The sequence below is a fragment of the Bufo gargarizans genome, chromosome 3 (assembly GCF_014858855.1).
Source record: "Bufo gargarizans isolate SCDJY-AF-19 chromosome 3, ASM1485885v1, whole genome shotgun sequence".
NCBI lineage: Eukaryota > Metazoa > Chordata > Amphibia > Anura > Bufonidae > Bufo > Bufo gargarizans.
Genome location: NC_058082.1, coordinates 169,626,556 through 169,637,017, shown reverse-complemented (window position 1 = coordinate 169,637,017; position 10,462 = coordinate 169,626,556). Strand labels below are relative to the sequence as shown.

General features: G+C 46.7%; 1 protein-coding gene and 2 non-coding genes across 3 annotated transcripts; all 3 read right to left on the bottom strand.

The window, feature by feature from the left end:
* Window positions 1-1,706: 1,706 nt before the first annotated feature.
* TPT1 (tumor protein, translationally-controlled 1) lies at window positions 1,707-7,339 on the bottom strand. The gene is made up of 6 exons (XM_044286697.1): window positions 7,182-7,339; window positions 5,218-5,291; window positions 4,912-5,099; window positions 2,719-2,824; window positions 2,533-2,649; window positions 1,707-1,896 (listed from the first exon to the last, which is right to left on the bottom strand). The coding sequence occupies exons 1-6, from the start codon at window positions 7,207-7,209 to the stop codon at window positions 1,894-1,896; spliced, it is 516 nt and encodes a 171-aa protein (XP_044142632.1). The 5' UTR covers window positions 7,210-7,339; the 3' UTR covers window positions 1,707-1,893.
* LOC122933533 lies at window positions 1,965-2,095 on the bottom strand. Its single transcript, XR_006388485.1, has one exon. It is a non-coding gene; the product is annotated as a small nucleolar RNA SNORA31 (small nucleolar RNA).
* Window positions 2,915-2,986, bottom strand: LOC122933522. The gene has a single exon (XR_006388475.1). It is a non-coding gene; the product is annotated as a small nucleolar RNA SNORD58 (small nucleolar RNA).
* Window positions 7,340-10,462: the final 3,123 nt, after the last annotated feature.

The following is a 10,462-nucleotide window of genomic DNA, read 5'->3' as shown; positions in this document are numbered from 1 at the left end:
AATATGAGTTCCCATACGCACTTTCCACCCATTGAGCCCAGGGTTTCTGTACTCTCCCCCAATTTCAGTGGTGAGGTGCGTTTCCTGTAACCCCAGGATATGTGAAAACAGCCATGCGTTTCCTAGGCCCGCCCAGCCCCCTGACATTCCAAGACATTACTCTAATGTCTGCCATGGTGAGCACCAGTTATTAAAGGAGGATTAAAGCCCAGATGCTGGGGTACACCATGGCAGAGGAGATGTACATGGGTCATGATACGCAGAAAGTGACTGTTATACATTGCGGAAAACATAGGCATATGCAAATTAACCTGAGATGAGTCCTGTACATGAGATGAGTCAGGGACAGGACTCATCTCAGGGTAATTTGCATATGTATCAAATCATCTTTTTTCCACAATAAAAGCACACAGAGCTATGGGGACTGGGTATTGCGGATGTGCTAGCGGCCATCTAGCAACCCATGTCCTCAGCTCTTTACCCAAAATACCGGTGACGGGTTCCCTTTAAAGTGCAACCTAGCAGAGCATGTAAACTTTGAAAGCTTGGCACATCATGCCTTACCAATCTGATCAACCCCTCGGGCCCAGGAGACTGTGGCCCCAGGGTCATAGAGTACGTCCAGAGACCCTGCAGGAGCAAAATCGATTCAGGCAAACCAATAAATAGAGCGGACCACGATCAGCTGCGACTTTCCAACTCGTGAAGTTAATAAACATAAGTCACTTCAGAGAGTTCATATTCTACCTTTTATGAGAATCTACTTTGGATGTTTGATCCGAATTTGATTTGCTCACCCCTAGTTGCTGATCCCTGTCTACTGTGGATAAACTTTATAAAACCAGAATACCTTTTTAATGTATGCTGAAGTTAGTTTTAAGGGGAGATAGCCGTTTCATGGATTCAGGTACACCCACATAATACATGTGGACCAATGGTCTTAGGGTCCATTCACACATCTGCAAAATGGGTCCAGATCAGGACCCATTCATTTTCAATGGGGCCAGGAAAAGAGGCAGACTGTCTGCATCTGCACTTGTTCTGCAAAAAAAAAAAAAATGGAACATGTCCTATTCTTGTCTGCAGACACTGACAAGAAAAGGAATTTCTATAACGTGCAGCCATATGCCACAAAATGTGTAACGCACATGGCCGGGTGTCAGTGTTTTGTGGATCGCAAAACACTTGGACATGTGAATGGACCTTAAAGGTGAACTCATGTAGACCATTGTCCATATGGCTTAATTGTGCACATGACAGAAGTTTCCTGCTCAGGAATCACTAAACATGGATGGAGGGGTAGTCAGCCTCCTGCTGATGGATCTGGCAACATCTTATGCCCCTCACACTTCAGCATGGTCTAGCTGTGGGCCAAATGAACATTCAGCTAACCATCTAAGGCTACTTTCACACTTGCGTTTGGTGCGGATCAGTCATGGATCTGCACAGACAGATCCGTTCAGATAATACAAACGTTTGTATTATCTTTAACAGGCAGGACAGAACTGTCTTGACCACCATTGAAAGTCAATGGAGGATGGATCTTTTCTATTGTGCCATAGAAAACAAATCCATCCCCATTGACTTACATTAGGTTTTTTTCACAGCAGTTAAGAAAAAATGATGTTCACACAGAATCCAGTAAGGAGACAGACTCCAAAATCCAAAAACAGATCGAAAGGCAGGAAACAGAACAGATGCATCACTTAGAGTGGAGAATGACTTTATTGGGACTAAATGACAAGTTTAAAATAGTCTCCACCCCAATAATTTAGGGTCAAAAGAAACTTTGCATGATAACAGTCCAGTTTGAGGGGAGTCTTAAGACTTTGCTTAATCCTGGTGTATGGATGAAGAAGCAGCAGATTGTAATGTCAGATGATCCAAGTTCCGTTACTGTAAAGGAAAGAGCAGATATTAGCATCTGGTGCGACAGAACAACCCTGCAGATCTCATTTAACATTCTATGTATTCCTCTATTCAATCTGCTCAGTCACAGGGTGGACACACAGAAAGCGCGAGGAAAATTTCTATAGCATCTTAGTGCAAACCAAAAAGCAACAGAATGAGGCTTATGGTCTATCAATAGATGCAGAGCAGACAGACTTACCAAAAACTAGTGCAGAAAGGACATGAAGCTGGCAGCCAATTCAGTCATTTCTGGAGAACCCAACCACATGCTGTAATGAGCTTCCTCAGATCTGCACCATGCTTCAGTCCCCATGTGCTTATATTACACAGTAAATTGCTGCAGAATTGAGTCGTATCTAGCCTTTATACCTTCACTATTGATATTGACTTCCAAACTGCATTAAAGGGGTTGTGTCATAATGAACAATGAGGGCATACTGCTAGGATATGCCCCCATTGTCCTATAGGTGCAGGTCCCACACCTATATCAAGAATGCTCCCAATCATTTCTATAGGGCCACACCATTAGTCTGAATTACACTCAAAACGGAAGTGAGAAATGGATCTGCTTCTCGCTCTTGAAGGAACCCCCCCTCCCTACAGCAGCTGAGACAAACTTACACATTTTTCCATTTCTAGGCCATCCTTGAAGAAAGTCAAATAAGGTGTTATTCCATCCTCACGGAAATCTAGAAGAGCAACCATTCCTTCTGGATTCATTGTCTCGCCTGTAAAAAACTAAACCACCAACACGCTTAGACTTTGACAACTGTGAAATGCCAATTCCCAATATGAAAGAATTATTACCTGATAATTTTTAAAGTTTCCAAGAATGTCTTTGATCTTTTCTGCAGCCCCGGTCATAAAAGGCTTTACTCTTTCTGGATTGTTTTGCTCAAGTTTGGATTTGATGCTAAAAAAAAAAAAAAAAAATGAAAATTGAGTCTGTATCCATAGCATGCACATCATTCCATCAATATCCATGCTTGCATTTATATGAGTGATGGCTCAGACTTGAGATCTGTTTCATGGGAACAAAGCCTCCAAAGGTGTCCTAAGATAGTCATCATTGCCACACTAAACGCCTGTTTGAGGATTGGGACAATATCAGGGACACATTTGTTACTAGGGTTGTTGCGATACCAAATTTTTTTTATTTGGTTTCAATACCATAAAAAATTGCAATAGTCGATACCATGTAAAAAAGCAGTGCACATCGAACAGTCCCATCCTATTTTTTTTTGGGGGGGGGGGGGGCGAACAAGGTGACTTAAACATGGGAAATCAGTTTTTATAAAAAAAATTCTGTTACAGCATTAACTGCATTGGAGATCAGCATCTGATCGGTGGGGGTCCAACACCCGGGACCCCCGCCGATCAGCTGTTTGAGAAGGCAGCAACGTTCCCCAGCAGTGCCGTGGACTTCAGTTTACCTCCCGCCCACTGATGTCACGACTAGTATCAACTTGCGTGGGCACGGCTAAGCCATGTTCACTTGAATGGAGCTTAGCCTACGCTAGTTACTAGTCATGATGTCACTGGGCCAGCGGCGGCGCTGCCGCCTTCTCAAACAGCTGACCAGCAGGAGTCCCAGGTGTTGGACCCCTGCTGATCAGAGGCGGATCTATCCAGATAGATCAGTTAAAACAAAGTGCAGAACCCCTTTAATAATTTTAACTTTTAATTTAATAACCATTTCCCCCTTAGGGGCTAGAACCTGGGATCTTTTAATCCATTGTCCTAGTCACCCTGATAGAGCTCTATTAGGGTGAATAGGACTTCACAATCTCCCTGCTGCCCTGTGTTTTCTGCACACAGCAGCAGGGAGGTTCAGAGCTTCAGTAGCGTCCTGGCTGCTATGGTAACTGATCAGAGCCCCATGATTACATTGCTGGGGCTCTGATCAGAAGCTGCCACCAATGAGGAGGAGGGGACCCTGTGGCCACTGCCATCAATGATTTTAATACTGGGTGGGTTGAGGTGCACTGCGCAACCAATGACTTTAATACTGGTGGGGGGCCCAACTGAACCAATTACTCTAATACTATGGGGGGGGGGGGGGGGACACTGCACCACCAATGCTAATTAACATCTAATACAGATACAGGAGGCAGGTGCAGCGGCATAATCATTAAACATCTGACAGGGTGCTGCAAACCACAGCAGTTAATACCTCAGGTGTGGCACCTCAAGCCCTGTCAGATCAGGTGCACGATTCTGCTGCTGCACCCACCTCCTATATCTGTATTAGACGTTAATCATTGGTGGCACAGTGCCAAGCTGTTCACTTGAATGGAGCTTAGCCCCGCCCACACTAGTTACTAGTCTTGGTGGTAAACAGACCCCAGGAAATCCAGGGTCCTCCAGCCACAGCTCTCAGTGTGGGTCCTAGCGATGTGCCCCCATTGTCAGATGGAAACTGACTGTCTCACACTGCAGTCACTAATGTGGCCAGGATTGTGCATGTACACATCAGTGGCCTTGGAAGCCTATATGTTCTGGGAACGGGGTTCTTTGAATTCAGCAACAGGTGTCTTAACATATGTAGGACGATGCAATTGTACAAGTCAAATGGCCAACCAGTGGCCCTCCAGCTGTTACAAAACTACAACTCCCAGCATGCCCAGACAGCCTAAAGCAGAGCATGGGAGTTGTAGTTTTACAGCAGTTGGCAGGTTGAGCATGTAAATTATACACACAATGAGCACAGCACATCCACTACATTATGAGCTGTATGGATACCTTCCATACAGCAATTTAGAGAGGGGGGGGGAGGGGGGAAAGAGAAGAGAATTATGATTTTTTTTTTCTGGATCAAGAGAACCAATCAAGATTAACCACTTCACCAAAAGAGTGATGGCGTCCTGTCCTGCTCGCTTTTCTGTACAATACAGACGGGGCACATCCAGCATCAAATGCATGGTGCACTGGTGCCCAGTGTAACAGCCGAAAACATACATCCAAACGCAAAGCTGTGCAACCTCAGGTCAGATCACTTACGCTTTCATATAGTCCTTAATATAACATTTGTATGACTCCTTGGTGAAGCCAGTTTCCTGAAGTTTGTGGTTTAATACTATATCAACCCCAGTGATCGATGATAACTCTGACCCTTCATCCAAACACTCTGCAGACGCATTGCCACCGATCAGAGCATCATCGATCTGACCTTCAACTCTGGTGACCATCTAGAAAAAAATAAAAAATAAAAAGAATATATATGAAGTTTTAAAAAAGACAAAACAAGGTATAGAGTAAGTAATGAACTGTATAGATGCTCCCAGAAGGAAGGAAACCAGCAGCTACCTTTCCATCGACCTCTAGACACAGCCCATTGCAGCTCTCTTTAACTTTGTAGATGTCTGAGAACATCTCATCTTCTGAAACAAAAAAAAGCATAAAGAGCTGAAACAAGACAGTCATAGCTGAACAGAAGACAATGCCATCTAGGTACTACGTCAGGATGGGCAGGCTTCTGACAACCCAATCCTCCATGGAAAGGCTGTGTTACATACAGCACCTACACAGAGCTCATTGAAACCCTCACTGACAGAAGGACGAGCACCAAGCAATATGGGCACTGGCCCACCTCAGATGCTGACAGATCACTAGAGGCTAGAATGTGCCATCAATAACAGATAGCAGGCCCCAGAGGTGGGCCCCTCACCCAGCACCAGATCATCTCCCGACTCTCCAAGTGAAGGAGCTCCATTAGACCATAGGAGTCAAGTGAGAGAGAGTGTGGACATAAGGTGCAGGATCACAACCAGATGTAGAATGTCATGAAGTTTATTGGGCGACAATGCGTTTTGGGGTTCTACAGACCCCTTTATCAAGTCTGAGGCTGCAGAGGAAGGGACCAGAGACAGCCATTTACTGCTGGCATGTGGGGCGTCTGCTTTGCCAAGTACAATTGTTCGCCCGGTTGGCGGTCTGGCCCCCGCCTAAGGAGTTTTTGGACAGAATCGGCAGCACCAACCAGCTACTTCTCCAGTTGGCCTTTATTGTGAATGCGCCCGATTAACCTGCCTGTGTTTAGAGGACACTGACATACTCCCCCCATGAGCGCCCTTCTCCCCCCCCCCCCATGGCCATTTTTCGCTCCAACTAAAAGGGGGAGGAGCCACACATCCACCCTCCATTCACTTTTATGGGCGTTCTGAATGTAGCCAAACACCGTCCTAGGCTACTTTCACACACACGTTTTGTGCGGATCTGTCATGGGCAGATCAGATTAAATACTACAACCATCTGCATCCGTTCAGAACGGATCCATTTGTATTATCTGTAACATAGCCAAGACGGATCCGTTTGGCTCAATTTTGTCAGACGGACACCAGCGTTTTGGTGTTGGCCTCCAAAGCAGAATGGAGACGGAACAGAGGCAAACTGATGCATTCTGAGCGGATCCTTTTCCATTCAGAATGCATTGGGGCTGAAGTGATCCGTTTTGGACCGCTGGTGAGATCCCTGAACGGATCTTACAAACTGAAAGCTAAAACGCCAGTGTGAAAGTAGCTGCTTCCGGCCCTTTAAGGCGGCAGCTTTTCTATAACATTTAGTTGCCCCGGGGCTGACTAACAGGCCCATGTCTGGGAGGTGATCAGTATCGAATAGCAGGGGTCCGGCTGAGCCTGGTATTCCTTTGTTTCAGTGTAGGCACAAAGTATCAGGACACAGCTGGATCAAGTGTGTGGTTCCAGATTCTACACCCATTCACTGACAGCATGCAGAGTATGTACTAGTCTTTTTAAATAACCGCTTAGAACATAACCTCGGGGAATACATGTACAAGGCTGAGGCCACAAAGGCCGGGTCCTACCGCTACAGCCGACGCCCCTACCTACACGTAGGCCCGGGTCACGCATGCGCACATCACCACCATGCAGCTGCCCAGCTGGAAGCACAGTCCGGCCCCGCCTGCTCTAATCTGCCCGGCAACACCCCTCCCGGCAGCCGCATCTTCCCGCCCATTTCCCGATGATGACGCGCAAAGCAAGAGGCGAGACGTCACGATGGCGGCCCTAGAGTTCCCCAGTACCCGCACTAGTAGCGTCCGCGGTACACGGGTGATGGACGTCCCGTTCCCGGCCAGGGCGCTCCCCACCGGCACACACCACGTGATACCCCGTTCACAAGATGCGGCCGCAGAGAGAACCCGCAGAAGGCGGCGCTTCCCGGCCTAAACACCGGCGAAAGTTACCGTCCCGCCACAGAGAAAGCAGCGGCACAACCTCCGCCCGGTGCGGGAGTGATAACGTGCTACTCACCGGTGATAATATCCTTGTAAATAATCATGGTGGCGGCGGGCTGGACGCTGGTGTCCCGGAGCGGAGAGCGCGCACCTCAGCGTCGGCGAAGGGTGGAGAGGGAAAAGGAAATAGTCAGCCCCTCACTTGCTTCATATAGGGGCGGCGCGGCCCAAGTGACGACATCCGCGCATGCGCAGTGCCGAGGGGGATGGGAGGCTGCGTGTTGAGGTATGGGACTTGGCGGCGGCGTGTCCCCGCCCCTTTGCGCTATTACCGCGGCATCCCCGAGGCTTCTGTCTGCAGCGCCATCTGCTGGCCATCACTGAACTTTTTTTTTAACTTTTATTTTAAACTTTTTAAATACAGTTCTTGCTGTATAAGCGCCGCGGTGGAGATAGCGCCCAGCACGGCTTCGTTGTCTGTCAGTCCCCGCAGGTTGTTTGGATCTGATCCCATAGACGGCTGCGGGATCGCCAGTCACCTGGGGGCCAATCTGATTTTTTTCTGGGCCTATCAGATCTAGGTGTAGAAAGCTCAGAGTATTGAGAACACGCTACATTTATTATAAGGGGATGACAGTCCGGGAAAGTACAAGCCCCCCAGTCACTTGTAACTAGGCTTATCCAATACCTAAAATGTCCGGGCCCCTCATACTGGTTATACTCAGGCTACTTTCACACTGTCGTTTCTGGGTCCGTTTGTGAGATCCATTTCAGGGCTCTCACACGCGGTCCAAAACGGATCAGTTCAGCCCCAATGCATTCTGAATGGATAAGGATCCGCTCAGAAGGCATCAATTTGTCTCCGTTCTGCTGTGGAGGCGGACACCAAAAAGTTGCTTGCAGCGTTTTGGTGTCCGCCTGACAAGGTGGAGCCAAACGGATCCGTCCTGACTTACAATGTAACTCAATGGGGACGGATCCGTTTTACTGACACAATATGGTGCAATTGAAAACGGATCCGCCTCCATTGACTTTCAGTGTAAGTCAGGACGGATCCACTTTGACTTAGGTCCCTTTCACACAAGCGAGTTTTCCGCGCGGGTGCAATGCGAGAAGTGAACGCATAGCACCCGCACTGAATCCTGACCCATTCATTTCAATGGGTCTGTGTACATGAGCGATGTTTATCACGCATCAATTCTGCGTTGCGTGAAAATCGCAGCATGTTCTATATTCTGCGTTTTTCACGCAGCCCTGGCCCCATAGAAGTGAATGGGGCTGCGTGAAAAACGCATTGCATCCGCAAGCAAGTGCGGGTGCGATGCGTTTTTCACTAATGGTTGCTAGGAGATGTTGTTTGTAAACATTCCGTTTTTTATCACGCGCATAAAAAAAACGCATTACAACCGCGCTGAAAAAACTGAACAACTAAACGCAACCGCAGACAAAACAGATTGAACTTGCTTGCAAAATAGTGCGAGTTTCACTGAACGCACTCTGAACTCATCCGGCCCCAATCCGCAACGCCCGTGTGAAACCAGCCTTAGGCCCCTTTCACACAAGCGTGATTTCCGCGCGGGTGCAATGCGTGACGTGAACGCATAGCACCCGCACTGATTCCTGACCCATTCATTTCAATGGGTCTGTGTACATGAGCGTTGTTTTTCACACATCAGTTCTGCGTTGCGTGAAAATCGCAGCATGTTCTATATTCAGCGTTTTTCACGCAGCCCTGGCCCAATAGAAGTGAATGGGGCTGCAGTGAAAAACGCATTGCATCCGCAAGCAAGTGCGGGTGATATGCGTTTTTCACTGATGGTTGCTAAGAGATGTTGTTTGTAAACCTTCAGTTTTTTATCACGCGCGTAAAAAACGCATCACAACGCATTGCACCCGCGCGGAAAAAACTGAACAACTAAACGCAATCGCAGTCCAGTAAAACAACACTGCACATCACCAAAAGAACACCATACCCACAGTTAAGCATGGTGGTGGCAGCATCATGCTTTGGGGCTGTTTTTCTTCAGCTGGAACTGGGGCCTTAGTTAAGCTGGAGGGAATTATGAACAGTTCCAAATACCAGTCAATATTGGAACAAAACCTTCAGGTTTCTGCTAGAAAGCTGAACATGAACAGGAACTTCATCTTTCAGCATGACAACGACCCAAAGCATACATCCAAATCAACAAAGGAATGGCTTCACCAGAAGAAGATTAAAGTTTTGGAATGGCCCAGCCAGAGCCCAGACCTGAATCCGATTAAAAATCTGTGGGGTGATCTGAAGAGGGCTGTGCACAGGAGATGCCCTCGCAATCTGACAGATCTGGAGTGTTTTTGCAAAGAAGAGTGGGCAAATCTTGCCAAGTCAAAATGTGCCATGCTGATAGACTCCTACCCAAAAAGACTGAGTGCTGTAATACAATCAAAAGGTGCTTCAACAAAGTATTAGTTTAAGGGTGTGCACACTAATGCAACCATACTAATTTTTTTAAAATATTTTTTCTTCCCTCTACCTAAAAGTTTTCAGTTTGTTTTTCAATTGAGTTGTACAGTTTATAGGTCACATTAAAGGTCGAAAAAGTTCTGAAATGATTTATCTTTGTCGTATTTTTTTACATCACAGAAACCTGACATTTTAACAGGGGTGTGTAGACTTTTTATATCCACTTTATATAGACATATATATATATATATATATATACACATATCAACAATGGGGTATACATACATATATATATATATATACCTACCTGGCACTTTCCTCTACAATGACCTATCGTCTGGATAGTAAATGAAGAAAGGTAACGGCAGCATCTCTAGTGAATTCTTTATTGGACGGACTTCACAGAAAGTGTACCATAAAAACAGACAGCAACGTTTCGGCTACATCATAGCCTTTGTCAAGCCTATCTGGATAGGTCATTAACATCTGATCGGCAGAGGTCCTACACCGGGCATCCCTGCCGATCAGCTGTGAGCGCTGCTTCCTGCTCTTCACACTACGCCTTGTCTCCTCTGGAGCGGTGGCGTGGTGTAATTACAAGCACTCGCTCTATTCAATCGAATGGAGCCGGCAGGGAGCGCTGCCTCCACTTCAATGTGCTGGGTGTCTGGATGCAAGTTTATTCAAGTAAGGCCTCTTTCACACTTCTCCAATACAATGAAAAGAAACTGAACCAGCGCGTACCTCTGGTTGTGACCTACAACCGACAACTAGAGGTACTGAGGTAAAAAACTGCCAAAACGTTACATCATGTCCTACATAAGGATGACCGACTAAAAGCAATCTTCCCAGAACCACCTTACTAGCTTATCGACAACTAATCTAAGGAATATTCTGATCAGGTTCTGATCAAG